This window comes from Pseudopipra pipra, chromosome 1 (genome assembly GCF_036250125.1).
Source record: "Pseudopipra pipra isolate bDixPip1 chromosome 1, bDixPip1.hap1, whole genome shotgun sequence".
Taxonomy (NCBI): Eukaryota; Metazoa; Chordata; class Aves; order Passeriformes; family Pipridae; genus Pseudopipra; species Pseudopipra pipra.
Genome location: NC_087549.1, coordinates 16,300,900 through 16,322,845, shown reverse-complemented (window position 1 = coordinate 16,322,845; position 21,946 = coordinate 16,300,900). Strand labels below are relative to the sequence as shown.

The 21,946-nt window shown below is 33.8% G+C and overlaps 1 protein-coding gene across 4 annotated transcripts in view; it reads right to left on the bottom strand.

Moving 5' to 3' along the window:
- CSMD3 (CUB and Sushi multiple domains 3) overlaps positions 1-21,946 on the bottom strand; it is a 605,903-nt gene that overhangs the window by 326,093 nt on the left and 257,864 nt on the right. For 2 of the 4 annotated variants that reach the window (XM_064646451.1, XM_064646466.1), the window contains 3 exons: positions 16,125-16,202; positions 10,957-11,044; positions 1,836-1,960 (listed from right to left, as the gene is read on the bottom strand). In XM_064646451.1, coding sequence (XP_064502521.1) covers positions 1,836-1,960; positions 10,957-11,044; positions 16,125-16,202 — 291 coding nt within the window. The remainder of the gene's footprint in view (positions 1-1,835; positions 1,961-10,956; positions 11,045-16,124; positions 16,203-21,946) is intronic. The other 2 variants (XM_064646458.1, XM_064646476.1) reach the window with 1 other exon arrangement.

Sequence of the window (21,946 nt, the reverse complement as noted above, 5' to 3'; positions counted from 1 at the left end):
TAAAAACTTACACAGAAGTGAAAAGCAATGTATTTAATAACCACTTTTTCTTGAAGGCCCTATTCCCCAAAAGCTACCTTTCAAAACTTACAAGTAACTGTGCATACATCTCAGTCTTGACACAGTACTGCTGATAACACTTTATTGTCTGTTAGGAGAGATACTTTAAAAACCAGACAGTGTGTGTGCTATTGATAAATTAACTGCTAATTACAGTATGCTTTCCTCTTAAAGTGTCTTTTAAATGACAGATTGTTAAATTGTATTCTCAAATGCATAATATGCAGAGGATAGCAAGACTTGGGGGCGCTGTTTGACAGCCGGGTCAATATGAGCCAGTAGTGTACCCAGGTAGTCAAGAAGGCCAATGACATCTTGGCCTGTATCAAGAATAGTTTAGCCAACAGGACTAGGGAGGTGATCGTCACCCTGTACTCGGCATTGGTGAGGCTGCACCTCAAGTACTGTGTTCAGTTCTGCGCCCCTCACTTTATAAAGGACATTGAGGTGCTGGACCATGTCCAGGGAAGGGCAACAAGGTTCATGAAGGGTCTAGAAAACATGTCTTATGAGGAGATGCTGAGGGAGCTGGGTTTGTGTAGTCTCCAGAAGAGGAGGCTCAGGGCAGACCTCATTGGTCCCTACGACTATCTGAAAGGAGGTTGTAGTGAAGTGGGGACTGGTGTTGTCTGCTCTGCCTGTAGTGAGAGGACCAGAAGAAATGGCCTTAAGCTGAGACAGGGGAGATGCAGATCAGATATCAGAAAAATTTTTTTCACTATTAGGGTGGGCTGGCATTGGAATAGGTTGACCAGGGAGGTGGTGGAGACACCATCCCAGGAGGTGTTTAAGAGGCATCTGGATCTGGCACTGGGTGATATGGTTCAGTGTTTTAGGGGTTACAATGCTAGTTTTGGGTTGACGGTTGGACTGACTTGTTGATCTTAAAGATCTTTTCCAATCTCAATGATTCTATGATTCTAATTGTGGTACAATTACCATTTATATTACTGTTTATGTGGGATATAAAAGCCACGTATCTTTGGATTGTCATTTTGTCATGGTTATCATACAGTAAATATATAAATCCTATCATGCAGCCATACCTACATATGATCTTCATGATTTTTTTTTTTTTAAGTGAATCAGTTTCGAAATTTAAGTGTTCTCTCTCTTATAAAACACAGAGAATAGGGACTGGAAGAACTTTGAAGAGATATTTAGTCCATTACCACACCTCAATATGAGTCTGCATGTGTTTAAACTCTCCTGGATATATGTGTATCTCATATGCTATGGAATACTGTTGCTCACGTACCTAAATTTCTTTAGTTCAGAAAGTTTTGCTAGTGTCCAACTGTAAACCTGCTTTTGCACAATTGTAGCCCATTATATCTTATACTTTCCCTCTTTTTTCACTGGATTCTTTATTCTTCAGATCAAAACAACCCAGTTCTTTTACACTTGTTTATACTGTTATATTTTAGAGAATTTTGATATTTTAAAAATTTCTTCTGTCCCATTTTCACTGGTCTACACTTTTCTTGAGACCTAATTTCCACAGTGGAGAAACTCTGGGGTACTCATATGGCACAGCTTTAGACACCCAAGGTGGGAGACAGGATCCTTGCTTAATTAGCTGTGTCTGACAACCATCTCCAGTGAGCTATCCACAGACAAAACAGTATAGGTGTGTCCTTCTTTACTAAGACAGTGGGGACATTGGGATTAAAACTTCAGGTACTTACAAAATACTAATTTAATAGGATTGGCTTTCAAACAATAGATAGATGTGAAATAGAAAAATCACTGTAAGGGTAAGAATTCCTCTTTACCTTTACACACGGGTCTATGATCACTCCATGCAGCAAAAACTTCAGCTATCCTCTGACAGGTGATACTTTTGGAACCTTGAAGCACATAATCTTCATCGCAGGAGAACTGCACTGTTGCTCCCAAGCTAAAATCAAACAATGACATAAAAAGAAGTATTTTTTTACAAAGGGATACCAGTCAATTTTTTCCATTCTTTTAGATATGACAGCCCTGACAAACAATACAAACACATAATCCAGTAATTTCTGCTCTCAGTAGTAAAAGGCTGAAGGCTATGCATCAGCCTGACTGTACAGCATTCAGCCCTCTCTGGGCTCACTTTGGCATGAGCTGGTTTACCTCTTTTTAACAGTGATTTGGAGGTCAAGTGAAAGAATGGGATAAAGAAGAACTGCAGAGTCCACAAAAAACAGAGGAAGATATAAAAGTGAAAAACTTAAGAAAATAAGAAAGTGAACATAATGTAAAGGCCCTTGCAATGTAAGGTTGAAAAGCTTCTATATGAGACTGAGGAAAAAGAGTCACAAGGCAGATCACAGAGTTGGAGGCAATTTCAAAACTGTGAAACACAAAGACTATCTGTCACTAATGTCAAAAGTTATGCACAGCTACTACAGGGACTATACTGTTAGAAAAGTTCAAAAGGTAGCAATTGTAAAGACACAAATATCTAGATTTTCACAATAATCTATCTGCTTTAGAAAGTCATGTTGAGAAAATCTGAACCTCTTTGATTATTAGAAAAAAAAAAGGAACACATGAAGAAAAATAACATGAAAAATATATTTCCTTTAACTAACCACAGACTGATTTAAAGAGGAAATACTGAGCAGAAAGTACACCATTTACGAATTACATTGAACTCACAGCAACCAAATTGTAACTGGTAAAAATTCCAGAGGTCTGAATGATTATAAAGGCTGTACAACTATGATAATTATTTTTATCACCTCCAAAAGTATAAATAATGCTTACAATATGAAGTCCACTTTACTTGTCCAAATCAGTTTTGACATTAAACTGTTATTTGATAGTATATGATGTAAGCATACTTGACTCATAAACACAGTGTGATTGGGTAATTTACAAAATCTGTGACATATGTGCCATGTGTTTGAGACCTAATAAGGGCAGTTAGATAAGCAGATGATAAAACACAAGTCTAAGAAAGAAAATAGAAGAGCCAGAGATCAATTTCCATGGCAGATCAACTAAAAAAGACAATAATAAGAGAGCTTGGTAAGGAAATATTAAAATCTGTCTCTCAGTAACTTAAAAGCCTAGTCTAGATTACCATTTTTTAATACTTTTCTGTCATTATCTATCTATACACTTTTATAAAAATGGAAAAAACAGTAATTCTTTCAAAATTGTCTAGTAGGAGAGATCCTTCTTCTTTCTGATGACAATATTTTTTCTCCACTGACTTTAATCTGTGACATAAAAGAATTCAGTTCAAAATCCATCTTTCTCTTAAAAGAGTTTCATAACTTGAGTACAAGAGGATAGTGTCACCTCCCTATCTAGGAGGGTGCATGAGATACCTGAGGCGAACATCATGAAGATTCAAAAAGGACATGCAAATTAGTTTTCTGTAGAGCACTTGGCCATGAGTTTGATGAGGGTTTGATGAGGCAGCAACTTCATTAAAGTTTGGGGTTTTGTTTCATTTTCTTTTTCTTTGACAGAATCCCAAGTAATTTGAGGATGGTTTTATAGGACAAAGAGAGGTTCTTGATAGGATAAAATTGATGATATCTATTGCATATCCAGAGGTATTGCAGGAGGACATGTGAGAGTCCTAATCACAGCCTGCTTGTATGTTAGAGAACTAAAAACTTGAGAATGAGAAAATCAGATCATGGAAGCCTGGAGTAGTCCGCCTCTGAACTGTGGGCAGGTATTATTTTAGAGAAAACTGGCAGACTATTCCAAAAACAGTGTGTGGGAACAAGTGACCAAAAACAGTGTGGAAAAATAAGGGCAGTTTGATTTTCTGACTTATATTTGACCCAAACTCTTTACCAGATGAACCCTCCTAAACGTGTGACTGTATCTGCTGTGTAAATCTCAAGAGAACTGAAGCACGATATAGCTATGAAGTTGTTAATTTTTGTATATTATATAGACATACATAAACTAAAAAAAAGAAGAAAAATCTAAAGAACAGCATGAAAATCTCTTACAAATTTCAAAAGCAAAACATATTCAGCAAAAGACCAGTTGTCTGTGGATGCAGCCAAAGGCCAGACTGGGTTCACTTAGTCCAGTATGCTAACACTAAAAGTGATGAAAAGTGAATGCTTCGAGAAAATCTTTAGAATACAGCAAACATTTATAGTTCACCTTCTGATCATTACCATATTTCAATCATTTATGATTAATGAACTTTCTGAACCAGAGCTACTAATTTAGTAGTCCCTGGGTGACTAAATTAGACTCTTTGGACGAGCCCCTTGCTAGAGCTAAGACTGGCAAGGCACATTAGTATGGAAACGAGCTTCTGTGGGTATATCAGTCACAAAAGAAAGTTCATATACAATGTGGGTTCATTAATAAATGGATGAGGCAACTTTGTGGTGCTGAAATTCAATATGGAAAAGCCAGAAATACTAAATGTCTCTTCTGCATCAATTTCTACAGCACATGTGCTCCCAGGCATCTATATGTACCAACATGATTTGTGAAGAAGAGGGACAGCCAATACTAAGGAGCAACAGGTAAAAGAAGATGGCTGTATTCAAAGGTAGGGAGCCAGAGAACTTTCACCAAAGAGTGCTGAAAAATCTGACTGAGCCTGTGCAAGGTTGGTATCATCTATGAAAAATTATGGTGATGAGAAGTTCCTAGTGACTATGGAAAGGCTATCATTATATGAACTTTTAAGAAAGGCAAGGAGAAGCTAGGAACCTTACATCAATCTTTAGAAAGAACACATACTTTAGGAAAGCATGAACAGGAAATTAAGAACACTTACACAGATTTACCAAAAGATGAACTGTATTTGATCAACTTGCTTGTCTTCTATGCCAAAATGACAGGCTACACGGAGCACTGGTAGAGCTATTAGCGCTCTACCAGCGCTCAACATCAGCAAGGTTTTTGACAGCACCTCTTACAGCAGTGTCTTATGAGAGATGACAAAATATGCACTGAATAAATATATATTCAAAATTGGCCTGGCAGCTGTGATCAAAGGGTAGGAATCAATGGTTTCATATTCAGCTGGTGGCCAGTAATAAGCTGAGCATTAGGAAATCAATATGGAGTCTTATCCTGTTTAATATTTACATCCTCAGCTTTGACAGTGAGACAGAATTTATGGGTCCATGGATTTATGGATCATACAAAAGTAGGAAAAGTAGCTGACACACTGAATAGCAGAGCTTCAATCCAGACACCTGACAAAGTTCAGCACTGGGCCAACAGAAATCTCATGAAACTCAACAAGTAGAGGTACAAAGTTTTGCAGTATTGATCAGTAATGTGTTCTCATCCTGAATAAAATAAACTATATACTTAACTACATTAGAAGCGGTGGCAGCAGATCAAGTGGTGGCAGCAGATCAAGTGAAATTATTACTCAGCTGGTGAGGCCGTGTCTGGAATATTAAACCCAATGTTTGGCCTCCCACTTCAAGACAGAGATTGCTAAGAACTCTAGCTGAGGCAGTCAGGCTTAATTAGTCTAACAAAGGGAAAGCTAAGGTACTGTCTAATAGCAAACCTTAACCACTTCAAGAACCATTACAAAGCCAAACTTTTCTAAATGTGGCAAATAATATACGAGAGACAGCTTAGAAGATTCAGATTTTACTTTGGAAGGAACTTCTTTCAATAAAGCAGAGCAGAGCTGCAACAGCATATTCAGACTCCTGTGGACTCTTCAGTCTTAGGAATTTTCAGGGTTGGCTAAACAAAGCCACAGATGATCTGATTAGTCCTGCTTTGGGCAGGATGCTTTGGAGTGGATGCCCTGTGAAGGACCCTTCTAATCATTTTTCTGTGACTCACTTAAATTGTTCAATTTATTTTGAATTCATTCAAAGCTTTTGCATATATAATATAATGTGCTAAAGCATTTCAGAGCTCCACAGTTGAATGCTTGACTCTCAGTAACTTTATCTGCAAATTTCTCTTTCTAATAGGACAAAAGAAGATTGCCATTAGGTTTGAATTTCATGAAAACCTCCAAATTTTGGATTTATTTTTGTTAGAAAAAAAAGTATGAGTAAATATTAATAAGGAAGTTATACAAATTTGTAAAAACTTTAATCTCGTATCTCTTTTAAAGTCTCCATCATCTGCCTCAACCCTTCTTTAAACAACACAAACTGAGAGCAGTAAGAAGGAGTCTAAAATGAAGCTATAGAATCTCTGAATGAGAAAGAGTAAGCCTAAAATTTTGAACTTCATATGAAGTTTATTCTGAATAGTATTCTTTTAACAGCTGGCATTCATGTAACAAACTACCTCATTTTAAGTTTTTTTCCTCCATTATTTGATATATTCTTTAAATTATTATTGAACAAGAATCAATTATTCAAGGAATAAAAACCTCAAACTCAGCTATAGTGATAAATTGTATTATTCTGCACTTTGAACTTACATTTCTTGTGTAAATTTTGTGATGAGTAGGTGAGACAGACTAGAAAAAGAAGATGATTCAGTTTGGATTTTTGCACTCATATGCAGGGAATACATCTGAATTTGTACATTGAAGTCCCATATTTTTTCTGTGGAATCAACTGAAAAGTCACATATAAATTCAAGTATAGAAAAACATTCTCCAAGATTCACATGTTTCTGCTGTATTAACCTATTCTGCTCATAGCTGCAACTGAACAAATTTGAGAGACATCATTTTTAACCATTAAAAAAAAAAAAAGTACAACCAGAAATAACTAAACATTATCTCTCAAAGTCAGTCTCTATCAAATAACTAATTTAATATTATGATACATTTCAATGCTAGCGTAAAGAAACAATCAGTATGTCAGCACATCTCATGCTGTAAATAGAGTTTTGTTAAATTTTCAGGATGTTTGGCTTGAAGTTTCAGAGTCTAGAAGCTCACCTTGCATATCTGCAGAGAAGAGTGTGTGATTCAGAGAAGATTTAAGGAAAATTACGTGTGAAACTTCTAGCCAATCTAACCAACCAATATTTCACTTCAAGGTCATTCTTCTAAAGAATAACTACAAATTAATTTATAATATAAAATGAAAGAAGATATTATCATTATTTATACTGTAAGTCAAGCCATTGATAAAATAAATTGTCTTTAATATAAACTTCATATTCTTCCTTCTCTCAATAGAATATGTATTTTAAACACTACACTAGCATTTTTGTGGCTGTCCAAGAGCATTCACTGTTTTGTTGTGATCCAAGTTTGATCAGAATCTCAACTTTAAATACCAGTTGTATCACACTACAGAGGTAGAGGGATAGAGATGGGCTCATTCATTCATTTCATGAAGACAGAACTTTGGGATGGCAGTGGAGGAACATGTTTGCCTCATAATAAAACACCTGTGCAAGTATAATTCAATCTGGATATGTTTATTCCACTAGAAGCAAAGAAAAAACCCTTCAAAACTCAAAAACTAAAAAAAGCAACAATATCACATGAAAACCTTTTCTCTTTATCTATTATATCTTTCTTATATTTTCCATAGTGGCATTGGTTCTAAAATTGGACACGTGTGAAAAAGATGTGTATTTTATTGTATGATAGGTAAAGTAAAAAAGGAAACTCTAGCATAATACTCACTAGTACATCTAAAATTTTAACAAACTTATGGGGAAGTTTTCTTTCTGAGGTAAAATATTTTTCTTGTACAGGAAAAGATGGCAGCCTTTTTGACTTTATTTCAACCTGCAAAATCTGTTATACTCAAATGGGCATCTAGCATCAGAAACAAAGTCTTTACAAATTCAAAATGTAGCGATGGGGAATTTTCACATTAGATATTTTCATTTGAATTTTCATATTAGAAAAAATTATCCAAATGGTAGTTCCAGGTCCCAAAGAATGTCATGAAATGCTGATATTTGTCTTAGAGCTTGCATTACAGATTTTCTAAGTCTGTATAAGAACCATGTAAGAACAAATGAATGTGCTGAGAGTAGGTAGTGTTTATAATCAGAACAGGAGTGAAATTGCAATAAAATGCTTCCAAACCTACACCTTCAATTTGAAGAAAGTTAAAGAGAAGTGAAAAGAGCATGATCTTCTCTAAAATAGATTAAATTGTACCAAAATTAGATTTTGATTGATCTTAATAAAGATAGAACTAAACCCTTCTTCAAAATACTGTGTTTTAAAATGAAGGTATTGTAATGGGAATTTTCTCTTTTCAGAAAGAAGAAGAAGAAAGACAAGCTAAAGTAAAGCTATTTCCTTTATTAGAGAGAGGGACTTCAAGAAGGGAAAGGTGAAAGCATGCTATTTTTCCCTCTGTCAGATATAAGACAGCATGGAAAAGATTTTCTATAGTACTGGATGTTTTTAAACAAATGTAAATGTATTCTTTATTTATTTTAAAGAATTTGTAACATTTTTACTTTGGAAGCTTATGAAGCTATTGAGCAACCACTATGATAGTGGCAAGAATTGAAACCATGTTAACTTAAAAGGAATTTTAATGAGTCTGCTGAAAATTTTTAGTCTGCTCTTGTTCCCCGTAAGATCTTTTTTCAATGCATGAAGTGTTCAACATGAAATAAATGTGCATATTTTATTAACATCCACCAACGCTGTTCTTTACAAGTACGAATCTCAACATTCACATTCATAAGATATTTAACAAGCCTTAGACAGAAAACCACTTTATTTATCCCTAACATATTAGGAGGAATACAACCCAAAGAGTAATTGTTACCTTTTTCAAAGCCTGTCAACAAAGTGGCTAGAAATTGTGCATATATATGTATATCTCTTCTCACTATTTCCAAATACAATGTTTTTGTGTTATAAAGAGAGGCTACCACAAAATAGTGGAAAAAAATCTTTTCAAAGGAAACTAGTCTTTTTTGGGTTGTTTCTAAGAGCTACACTCAGAATACATCTTCCTGAACTCTGGCAGGCTTGGTGCTGTGACCATTTCCCTGGGAGCCTCTTCCAGTGCACAAACACTCTCTGAGTGAAAAACCTTTTTCTAATATCCAACCTAAACCTCCCCTGACAAAAAACTTAGGCCATTCCCTCTGGTCCTGTCACTGGTCATCACAGAGAACAGAGCAGTGCCTGCCCCTCCTCTTCCCCTCATGAGGAAGTTGCAACTGCAGTGAGGTCTCCCCTCAGTCTCCTCTTCTCCAGGTTGAACAGACCAAGTGACCTCAGCCACTCCTCATATGGCTTCCCCTCAAGGCCCTTCCCCATCCTTGTGGCCCTCCTTTGGATGCTCTCTGATAGCTTAATGCCTTTTATATACTGAGGTGCCCAAAACTGCACACAGTACTCAAGATGAGGCCACAATGCAGAGCAGAGCGGGACAATAATCATCATATCTTCTTCAAGGTACTGCCCCTCACATAGAATAATCTTGGCAAGTAGGTCTTTCAGTGACCACATGCAGAGATAACACTAGAAAAGGGTGGGAATCTTCTCTGTCAAAGGCGTTCATTCTCAAGGAGTATTTTTGAAGTTAAAATATAAAACACTGACCTATGTAATGATTCTAGAGAGCATGGTAGTTAAACACAGTGAATTTATTTTTATTTATCTGAAAATATTGACAATTTTTTGCCAGCTGACATCACAAATGACATTTTTATAAAATTAGTTATAAAGCTTTCTTTGATGCACATTAAACTTTTTCTTTTCTCAAAACTAGAGAAATAGGAAGACTATAATAACTGAAATTATAGCGACTGACTGCTAGCTAGCACATTTATTTAGGATGTCATTTCAATTTAATGTTTTGCTTGATTATGAGGAGAAAAAACAAAAAACACACAGAAGAAGGTACAAGAAATTATGTAAAAGAATGAAGTATCCTAGTTTCTTATATCTTTGTACATCTCCCAGATTACTCTAACAGTTATCATCTTCAAATGCTTAGAAGTGTGCTATGTGATATGTAAAATACAAAATATGTAATAACAAACCTGAATGTAATAAAACCAATTAATTTAAAAATTATCAATCTCCCTTTTAATAATTTTTTCCTTTTATTTTTCCTCAATTAGGTGTTTCAAAGAGATTTGTAAACATAATGATAATGTGAAATTAGCATATGATGTGAAACTAGAACACAGATTTATTCTATATATACAGTCTAAAGTGTCTATATATAAAATATAAAATAATATGAATGTTAACACTTTTAAAATAAATGTTCAACAATTGAAAAGGAAGCAGTGAGAAACTCAGAAAAGAGATTAAAATGAATTCAAAACATTTTCAAAAAGTGATTATGTATGTGTCTCTCTACTCAACCACTGCTGCTACTGAAATTAGGAGTCATATGTGTTCATTGAGAAAAAGACAGTAGAATGTTTTGAAAGAGTATTAAAAATCTTTTTTCCTCCAAGATAAGGAATTTGAAAGATAGCTGAGAATAGAGGAGAATATTTAAAAATTAATGAAAAAAATCTGCATTAAAGATGCTAAGCCGCTACTAGGGAAATACATCTGCATGTATCAAACCTCTGGATTCCTCAAAAACATACTGTAGAAAATGCAGTACTCTCTATTATAGTCCAATGAATAGTTCTATAATATCTGAAATTTCTTTTCTGAGGTTTTATTGTTCTTCTTGTATTGCATTCAGTTTTGCTTTGTCCTTCACAAAAACCTCCAGTACCACATGTATGCTCAATATTTGTAAATCTAATACAGTATTTACAGAGAAAATTACTTCAACTTACCTTCAATCCAATTTTTGCCAGATTATCAGAGATATATGCTCTCTTCCAAGTAGGAATTATATTTCTTTGCATACTAAGTAGAGGCTATATTGAATGACATAATTTTACACAGAACTTCAGATTACTTTTTACTGAGAAGGTCAGTTTTGAAAGAGTACTCAACAACAGTAATACATTTTTAGCAGATACATTTTCCAAGTTCAGTATTAGAGAAATGATACAATGGTAGGATTTATATTTTACCTAAAATCTGAGCCTATCCGTTTTCCATTTTCTGGTTCTCCAGGATCTGGACACAAATTGGACGCCTGTTTAATACCTCCCTCATTTACTGGAAAAAAACAAAAACAAAAACAAAATAAAATAAACAAAAAAAGAGATAAAATAATATAGTTTTTACAAAATACAGAGTTAAGCTATTAAAATTGACAAATATGAAAAAGTATATTCTTTCCATTTTAGATCTTTTAAAACAGATTTTCTACAGAATACGATCACCAGTATAAACTCTAGTTTCAATACATAAGTTTGTCCTCCCTATAAGAAGCAAAGCATGTATTTACTGATTTTTTTTCAAAAAAACCCCACACTTTTTAATAAGATGTATTAATCAGCTATTTTTTTTGTTCGTAATGTTATTGAATCCATATAGAAACTTATTGCTATTTCCTTAGAAACATTAACATTTAAAGGAGTGTTCATCAGGTTTAGGGATCTAAGGTTTTATTCTGAATATACGCTAATAAATGTCATCTCCACTAAGAGCTGACCTTTTCTCCTTGAATTATAATAAAACTTGAATGTATAAGCTCCTGCTGAGAGAATTGTCCTTAATCAGTATGGAAAATGTATATATTCCCAAAATATGGTGAACTGAAAGTAAACTCAAAATGCCAGTTTGATTTGCATACATTTATCTTACGATAAACTAAAACAGATCTTCAGAGATAAACTTCCTGTGAACCATTCTGTGTGTTTTTCTGAAAATTTCTATGTAGCAACCTAAGCCTCAGCATATTCCTCAACATATTCAACTACCTCTTCACTTACTTTTTTTCTTTGAATTATATACTTTCTTGTAATTTTTACAGCTTGCAAAAGTATATCTTATAAAAATAATTTCTGGTCAAAATAATTCTACTAACTTTTGCACTTAATTTTTCAAGTTCATTGAACCCAGAAGTAGCAGAGTTCAAAAAAGCCAAAAAGTTAGCAAAGGAGGTTAGTCTGCTATTACTTGGTAAACTCATAGCCTTATAGAAGAATATTAAAAAAAAAAATAATACAAATTTACATGAAGCCAAGAGATTTATATTAGACAGAAGGATTTTAACATTTATTCATTTTTATTACTGAACTAGATCAATGGATTTGCAGTATTAGATTTTTACTTTTCTTTAAGGAAAAAGTTTGCATATAATTAGGGCAACCACATTACATTGTAAATAATACACATGAATAGAAAAATATATATTCTAACTATGTTTCTAAAGGGTGTTCATTAAATTTCAGCTTTTAATGAAGAAGAAAATAATTCAGAATACTTGGGTGTTTTCCCTTCCTTGAGATTTGTCTTACACACACAGAGAAAGGGAAAAATTGGTTTAGTAACCCTGAGAAAGCCAAAGGCCAAATGCAAATGTTGCAGAGGCTTAAAAAGAAAACATCTCACATTAGCATACTGCTCAAAAAACCTATCAAGCTCAGCCCTTGTCAGCTGGATCCATAGTATTTACCTTCCTCTGTCCCAAAATACCTCTAAGCTGTTCAAGGTTGCTCTAGTAGCAAACCAAGACAATCTCTGTTCATCTGCATCTCTATGTTCAGGGGACTTTGGGGACAGGACAACTTTTCCTCCTGGTTCGGGGTTTCAGGTTTCAGTCTTTTCTTCCCCCAATACTTGTACATGTGATGAAAGTATATTAGCTACAGAAACCCAAGTTCATGCTAATGTTGGAATATATATATATATATATATATATATATATATATATGTATATATATGAGAACTACAATTGAAAAAAATGCATTTCACAAGGCCATCTTGTTGGATAAGCATTTAGAATTAACTGAAATATCTTTGGAAATATCTGGGTGGTCCATTATGAGACATGAGAAATCCAGAATCATCATAAGTAATCTGAATATACAGAGAAGACATTTCTGACATTAAATATATATTAAAACTATAGTTAGGAAATTATTCATGATGCCTGATAATAATATTATAGAAATTATAATGGTGCCATTTGGCCATGCATCATATAACAATGCACACAGAAGAAATTCTTTACTATAAAAAATAAAGTAAAACTATTATTTAACCATTTATTTCTATTTATTATAACTCATGTTTTCATATTTCAAATAAATATTTTATATTTTGACATTATGCTTCCCCATACACAGGTGCTAGAGGAAATATTAATATAAAAAAGAATATTCTACTGGATTTCAAAGTATTATTATACACTATCATACACTATTATACACTTCAATTTCTATAGAAAATGGAAGCTTGAAAATCCTATTGCTTTTTTATATCTTCTGTAAAAAGTTTCATTCTAGAAATAATCTACAAAATAGATTTTTAAATTATAAGATATGGATTTGTTAATATTCATAAATAAAAATATAAAGGCTTATGTTAAAGAAAATTAATAAAATCATTAAATTCTAAAAATAAGACATATAGAACAGTAAAAATACAGAAGAAAATGAATAGGTAGAAGTCATTAAACAAATTTCTGATTTGATCCCAATTCTAAAATGCATTTACACAATTTTAAAACCAATCTGATTTCTGTTAAGTACTTAGTAAAAAATAACTGCACATTTTAGGATTTTTGTATTGATGTTACTTTTACAGACATAATGCTTGATTTTTCAGTCTACAGCTCCATGTAATTCCACAGATATCCGTTTTACACCCCAGATGCTCATATGACAATAAGCAAAGAAAGGGTTTCCTGTAGTAAATTAAAGGCATCTTGGGAAAGCACTCATTGATGGTGTGGTCAAGAAACTGGGAGCAAGAAATTCCAGAGTACTAATCCTGGTTGAATTAGTTCCCCGATGAATTCATTTGGTAATGTCAACACTTCTAAAATTAGGTTGATGCATACTTGTTTCAAAGTGTATCATCATACCAAATATCACCATTCTGGCTTTCCTCTGTGCAAATCATCTATGCATTAGTATTGAATGTTATATAACATTGAAAAAAAAGATGTAAAATAATGAAAGGACATACAGATGAGAATGCTAGATGAAAATTTCTAAAGACATTGCTAATATAAGGCATAATGTAAAATAGGTCACTTATCTTATTACACTAACAGTTGAATGATGCACGTTGTTTTTTTTAAAGGACCTTATATGTTATTGTAATGCAAGTACAGACTCAGTTGAGACCACACTGCAAAAATTGTCTAGTCAACAGCCAATGTCTGTCTTATGAAATACTGTTCTTCCATTCCCCAACTACCAAAGTGACTAGCTAACTAAAGGCTAATTGCTATATAAAATCTTAGTTATCTATTTATGACAAGGTTATGATGACTAAAGGTACCAATTACCAAGATTTTCACCTTCACTTATTATTGATTCATATAAATAATCTATTCTGCATAATCACTAAAAAAGATAAAGAAGTTTTCAGCTTTACATAGAATATCATAACTATGAAATTATATAAAGACCTTCAAAAATATATTGACAAATTTCATCACTAATTTCATAACAATCAACTTTGGATATCAAAAGTTTCTCATAATTCATTATAAATATGGAATTTCTATTAAAGTTTATATAGAAGAAAATGTAAGGATTAGTGCAAAATACATGTATAGAGAAACAGTCTCTTTTATCATCCATTGTATAATTATCATTTTTAACTATAAAAACACAGGGGCCACCAGACAGAGACCTCAGTGATGTACTTTATAAACACTACTGTAATTATCTTACTGTTATTTCATATTGTAAGATCACTCTACTTTCCATTCACCCAGTACTCATAAAAAGAATATTTTTTTTAAAATATCTCCATACAATTTTTTTAAATAAACCAGAAATGCCTTACAGAACTATTTAGGTGATGCAGTTTACAGAGAAGTTGAATATGGCAATACATTACATTACAAAACTGAGTGGAAGTGTGTTTTGCTTTGTTTTTCTGACTTGGTAAATGTTAAAGGGTCTTGCTGCTTGAAGACATCTTTCTATAAAAAAAGAAATCGTATCTAATACATTGACAGTTTAAAATCTAACACCGAAAATTAAAACCTATGCTAATGTGGCCTGCTAAATTCTGGAAACTGAATCCATCACTGACAGTGTTTAACAAAAAAATTAGTGCAAACATGTCCAACCTAAGGTGCTTCAGAAACAAGTTCTTTCGTTCCTGTGAAGAATAATGAAATAATGACATAGGCTAAACATTGTCCATTTTATTTACTTCTAATATTTAAAATGTGGTTCTATTCCAAAAAGAAACTCTATAAAAATGGCACATTCTTTTACAAAAGTATCCTTTTAATGTATTTAATGATGTATGTGTGGCCAGTCTTCGCGAGCGAAGATTTGGGAAAGGTCATTACCCTTCGAGCCTGCGCAGTGGATTTTTTAGGTGAGACACAGTGTGCGCTGAACTGAGCCCACCCTTTAATCCTAGGGTTCATCTGCCGGGGCCGAGCGAGCTTGGACGGTGGCAGTGAGGTCCTCAGGACGTAGGTTTGTTTAGAGTGACCTTCTCTTAGATGGATGGCCTTACAGGGCTGATGAGCTCCATCTGCTCGGGGGAGTTTCCCTGACCGGGAATCGAACCCCGGCCACAGTGATTTAGTGATACACCTATTTAATTTGTGCTAGAAAGTCACCTGATTCAGTTTTTAATTTCTCTAATTAAAATTGAAGGTACTAAGCATCTCCAGAATTTTTTAAATTTTGGTTAGTTAATCTGTTAAAAATGTCAAACTTAATGACTTTTTTTAAAAAAATAATTCAAAGAGTGACCTCAGACATGTCTCTTGAAAAAATATGTGGTTGTGCATTTGTAAATGAGGATAGGCTTTGGTTTGCACAGCCTTCTGATGCTAATGTTTAATTAAAATAACAGAGCTGTTCATAGGAGCTAAGTTTACAGCTGACACCTAGTAGGCTGAATATTTGTTTCCTTAAAAATATTGTAAATTTAGTTTGAAATTACTGACAAAATAACATGTCCTTCTACAATGCCAAATTTATAGAAAGACTGCCTTTAGAGTAGAACCATATTTAAAAATTCACCATGCAGACTGGAGAAACCAGTTCTATTAGAAATACATAAATAATTTTGAAAACACACAAACAACACAGCACAAACTTCACTCTTGCACTAGAAAAAAGTAACAAAAAAGGAGTACACTCACAGATAGAAAACTTGTTGCTGTTGTCTTTCCCTGGAAACAATTTAAATCCTCTAGATTTAAAATCTATGGCCTTTTTCACTAGTTAAAAAAACAAACAAAAAACAAAAACATGTATCAGGTAATACAGTCTAAAATATTTCATTTCATTTGACAAATTTTATCATGGAAGTATACGCAAATTAGAGTACTGGCTACCTAACAAGTTCAGATTGTGTACTTTTGGTGGGAAACAATTTACAAAAATAAATATTGAGACCAATTTGTATACTTGACAAAGGAAAGAAATGAGATTCGTAACTTATTTTTCTCCTCCATAATAAGAAAAAAAAAAAGTATGGCCAAAAGTGTTTATTTCCATGGACCATATAATTGTGTAAAACATTGCCACACATTTATGGAACCTGGAAAATTAAAAGAATTATAATATGTTTGCTCTAAACCAGTGGTTCCTTCTGTGTTGAGAAAATGTAGTTACTTATGCCCTGCTTTCTCCATTAAAAAAAAAAAGAAAAAAGATATTTGAATACAAAAAATAAAATACAGTCTATTGTTGATTCTGCAGCTGATCTTCTTTCTACCTTAAGAATTGTTATTTTCAAAGTGTGATATAGAAGGTAGCTGGCTCCCTCCTCTCCCCCAAGCCCACAGCTCATCTGTTTCTGTAAAAGTCGTTATTTTTGTCTGGCTTTATGATAAAGATAGTTAATCCAGGCAAACCTTGTGGCCTCAATATACCTTTGAAAGAAAACAACCAATAAAAAGAGAATAAACCCAAAACTTATTATATATCAGCAATGTAAGTAAGAATAAAGCAAAAGCACCACAAGAAACTTTCATTTTCAGTCATTAAACTAAGGGCCTCTTATCTCTAATACACTTGGCCTATGAGCAATGAACCATACACTAAAATGGACCTCCTGAAGTATTTTAAATTTTTAAGTATAGGTTAATTTAGGTAGAGTGTACTTGACTGGCTTTATAGAATATATATATTTTAAAACTGTACGGAAGAAGATGTTTTCTATTAAATACAAGCGAGTACTGCAGATGAAGACACCATAGATTAAAGGAACTAGGTCTAGCAGAAGTTAACACAAGAAGATAGACTGTACATCATCAAAGAATGATACCCATTTCATACCCATTAACTTCTTACAGAAAATTGATGGATATTCAAAGAACCCTGATGTGAGGCATAAATACCAAAGTAGAAAAATATTATTGATATCTTTTTATAAGTAAATTAATCATTACCATACACAAGAGCAGAACAGGATTTGGGAGAAACAGCATACTACTAAGGAAGACAATTTATAGGATAGATACAGGATGTGCTGATAAATATTTTTACACTTCTGATGGAAGAGACCGTATTTTCTTATAAATACAGAGATGTTACTATCTCAAGAGGCAAAATGTAAATTTCCTTGTGTATTATTACAATGTAACTTATAAACATTGATAAAGGTTCTGGGAAATACATTATTTGCAGAAGCAGAACTTGTCTGTTGCACAAAATACTAGATTATTTTTAATCCTTAGTAGCAGAAGTCGTCCTTCCCCTCCAAGTCCAGTGGAAGTCATGGGCCCTACCTTCCCACAGCAGAGCCATACTGGAATAACAGCAGTGCTCTCTAGCCATTGTCTTAGCTTTCTAAAATGCTATTTCTATGTAAATAGGAATGTTGGAGTATAACTGTAACCTTCTTTTGGCTTTGAGGATCAATATAAAATAACTCCTCATGAATCAGAAGATAGACTGAATTATTCTTCCAGTACCTAAGTAAAATGGGAGTGGGCTTGAATGAATGACCTCAGGTGCTGGGACAGGTTTAAATACTCTCTCCTCTATTTTCAGAAATCATCATAAGAACAAATGGAAAAAGGAAGACTACTTTGTATTTTTTTGTTTGTTTCTACTCATTCTCAAACACCTGAATGGCATATCCACAGTTTATGTACACAAGAATAGTTCATAAGATATAAGGTGGAACTCAAAATAGTTACAGGAATGTGTTGGTGAAGACATTTAAACACATCAGAGATTTTAATAATAATTTGCATCACTTTGCCAAGGCTATTAAATACCACTAGGAAAGCAAGCAATTCCAGTTCTCTGAAGAATCTTTACACCACAAGAGTAAGAGATTTAACTGGATGTTAAATCAACGGTATGTTGATTTATTGACCAGTAGTTTCTGAATACACTGAAGGAGTAGTTATAGAAATTTATTTGGTCCAAACATGCCATCACTAAACTCGGTGTTAGGCTGCATATGCATGTACATACATAAAAACAACCCCACCATTGCAAAAAAAAAAATTCTCTACCCAATAAATATTCTATACTCGGCAAAATAAGCATTATTTTGCACGTCATACACGTGGCAGTAAATACTGAATGTGGATTTCACTTCTCAGAAGTCTCAGAGGAGGGGCTCGAGAAGGAAAACAGAGCAGTTCTACATTCTAAGTAGTCCACAAAGGGAAACAGACACTTTAAGAATGCAATTCACCTGGCCTTAAGATACCTACTTTTTCTTCTGAACAGAAGAAAATAGATTACACCAAAAAGTAGGATACTCCTGTGGAGGCATACTAATGTAATAGGAAGATAGGGATAACATTCTCCAACACTTTGGGGAATAATATTTCATAACTTAAACTAATTGTGCACCTAAAGCTTCCTTTATGTCCTGTCCTTCAGTTCCTTTCAGAATCAACCAAAATATAAAACTGAAAATTTAGATCAAGAAAATAAAAATGCTCAGAGATCAAACTGAGCTAAATTCTATTTGCAGTAGAATAAATCTTCAGTATCACTTTCACGTCATTAACCATGTGACTGTAAAGACCAGAAAAGTATATTTCAAAAATAATATAAATTTATAAAAACCTATCTGACATAATCATCTATCCAGTGTATAATGCAAGGAGAGGCTTAAAATTTTTTTTAAGACTACTTCAAATACATATGGCTTTTAGGTTGTTTGGGTTATTTGATTTAAATTTATAGATAAAGACAGCAAGTTTGTTTCTTTTTATTGTTTATTTTTGGAGGAGAAAGAACACTGGTACACATCTCCTATCCAAATACATCTCTGACAATCCTGAATGTATTTTTGACTATGTGACCTGATGAAACATAAACAGTACCATCAGAACTGTGTAACACCAAATCAGAGATTACGTCAAAAAACCCTGAAAACCTAAAAATAATTTAGCCATCCACCTTGGGCCTTCTGCTCAACACTGTTCATGTTGGTTTTTTTCCCCAGTGTAAGTCACTTTAATACAAATAGAAAATTAGAATGATAGAATCATATGATGGTTTGGGTTGGAAGGGACCTTAAAGACCAGCTCATCGCAACCCTTCCTGCCATGAGCAGGGACACCTTCCACTAAAACAGTTTGCTGAAAGACTTATCCAGCCTGGCCTTAAACACTTCCAGCAATGGGGCATCCACAGCTTCTCTGGGAAATCTGTTCAAGTACCTCAACACGCTCACAGTAAAGAACTTCTTCCTAATATCCAATCTAAAAATACCCTCCTTCAACTTAAAGCCATTCCCCCTTGTCCTGTCACTGCATGCCCTTATAAAAAGTCCCTCTCTCTTGTAGGCCCCCTTCAGGTACTGGAAGGTTCTCCAAGGTCTGTCCGAAGCCTTCACTTCTTCATACTGAACAGCCCCAATTCACTCTCTGTCTGTAAAGAAGGCCTAATCTTTTCTGTAAATAAGAAAAATGGAACTGAATGCTTTATTGAGGGGGGAAGGATATGAACAATCCCGGTAACAAAAAAAGTCCAGGTAAGAAGTTTTGCATGACAGATGTGTGTGTCAATATTCAGTAAATAGTCAAGTCAGAGTCATGTACATTTTTCAAGTAGCTAATTTATATGTAAAGTGAAATGTATTCAGAATTATTTTGTTGAGGTTTCTGACCAAAATGGTCTCTCATGTAAGATAAGGGAGATTCAAACACTTACAGGCAAAGTTTTAGACACATATAAGAAATAAAATATTTTCTTATTTTTTTCATAAAAGGGCTGTGTAATTATGTATATTTATGCATATTCATAAACATAAATACTACATACAAACACTTGTGAGAGACGACTAATCCAGACAAGTACCATATTTTCATATCCTCTTCAGGATAGATGTTGCACTAAAAAAGGACCTCAGGTAAATGAGTTTAAAGCATATATATCATAAAAAAAAAGATAGGTGTATAATTTGACTAACAACCTTGAGTGCAGTAAACTCTCATACACTAGAAAAAAAAAATAATTTTGAATAAAGAAAAGATTGTTCAGTTGACACAGTTCCGGTTTCATTGTATCATGAGGGCTACATTGGACATAAATTTCAGGAAGGAAAATTTTCTTCTACAATACAGAAGCATCGGGGTATAGAGCCATGTGAAGGATATTCATTCAAAACGCCGTCAACTTACAAATTCTTGCTTTTATTTTGTAAAGGAATTTTCCGTCTTGTCATGTCTACATTCCGTAAATTTTCAAATCAAGTAAAAACTATATTTAAAATGCTGAGGGCTACAACAGCATTGTTCTATGCAAAATCAGCACTTGGCTTGCATTACTATAAGTAACTCTACAGAGTATTAACCAGGGAAACTTGGGCCTCATCTGACCTTATATATTTATTTCCTTTCGTGTAGCTCAATGTAGTTCAAGAACTGAAACAGCCTTTCCCTTCTCCAGAACGGTTCTCACTTTATATTCTCTACCACTCAGCTAGTGGAGACAGAGAACGATATCATAATATCAAAGCCACTATTTCAAGCCCTATTTAATTGACATCTGCAAAAATACAATACCATGTGACGAAAAGGCAGTAGATGGTTTATTTGACTGTGCCTAAACTTTTTTTGCATATACATCTTTTTGCCCCCTCATAATCTTTGTACTGCTCTGTTTCTCATCTTTGACATTTTTTTAAAATCAACTGCAAAGGATTCTCTTCAACCATATCTGAAACAAAAAAAACCAAAAGTAGTCTTAACCTACTTTTTTTCTTTTTTCTCACAAGGCTGAGAGAGAAAAGTTAATCTTTCCTATAAATTTGACCTCTCAAAATTATTCCCACCACACTGCTATTACTTACAAAACAGAAATCAATACCTTTTGTTTACTTTGCATTGGATCCAGATGCTAGGGATACAAGCTGACAATAAAAGCAGTTGTAGATTCAGAATTACATGACCTTCACCTTAACTTATCTGAGAAATAAAGAGTAGTTAACTCTTTTACTGCTTTCTGAAGTGACACAAAACATTTGTTTGGAATACTGTGTAGAACGGATTTTAACTTGTGCAGAACCAGTAATTCACTAATTATTTAAAAACTTAAATATGTCATGATGGCAGATTTTACTTGCAGCAACTCCTATTTCTAATGATGGAAACAAGTGCGTGATATACTCTGGACTTCCAACATTTGCTGCTCATGTGCAGATATGCCAAATAAATTATGCATGATACTTCCAGTTCATCTTTGGCATGTGTCTAATTCATTGTATTTCCACTAGAAGTTGATCTACATGCACAGCACATCCACAGCCTGAATGTGTTGAACTTACTACTCACATAAAGGTCAGTTCTATTTTTTTTGTGTATGCATGTCATGTTCGTTATGCATGTGATGCAACTGATCATCCAGAATTTTCAAACTCTAACAGTACAAGTGTTAGAGATCCAGATACCTTCGGGATCACCATCTCAAGGGATTGCACAAATAGGGTGGGAACGGGAGAGAAGAGATAGCAACCTATTTAGTTTTTATGTGGTGGCACTTAAGG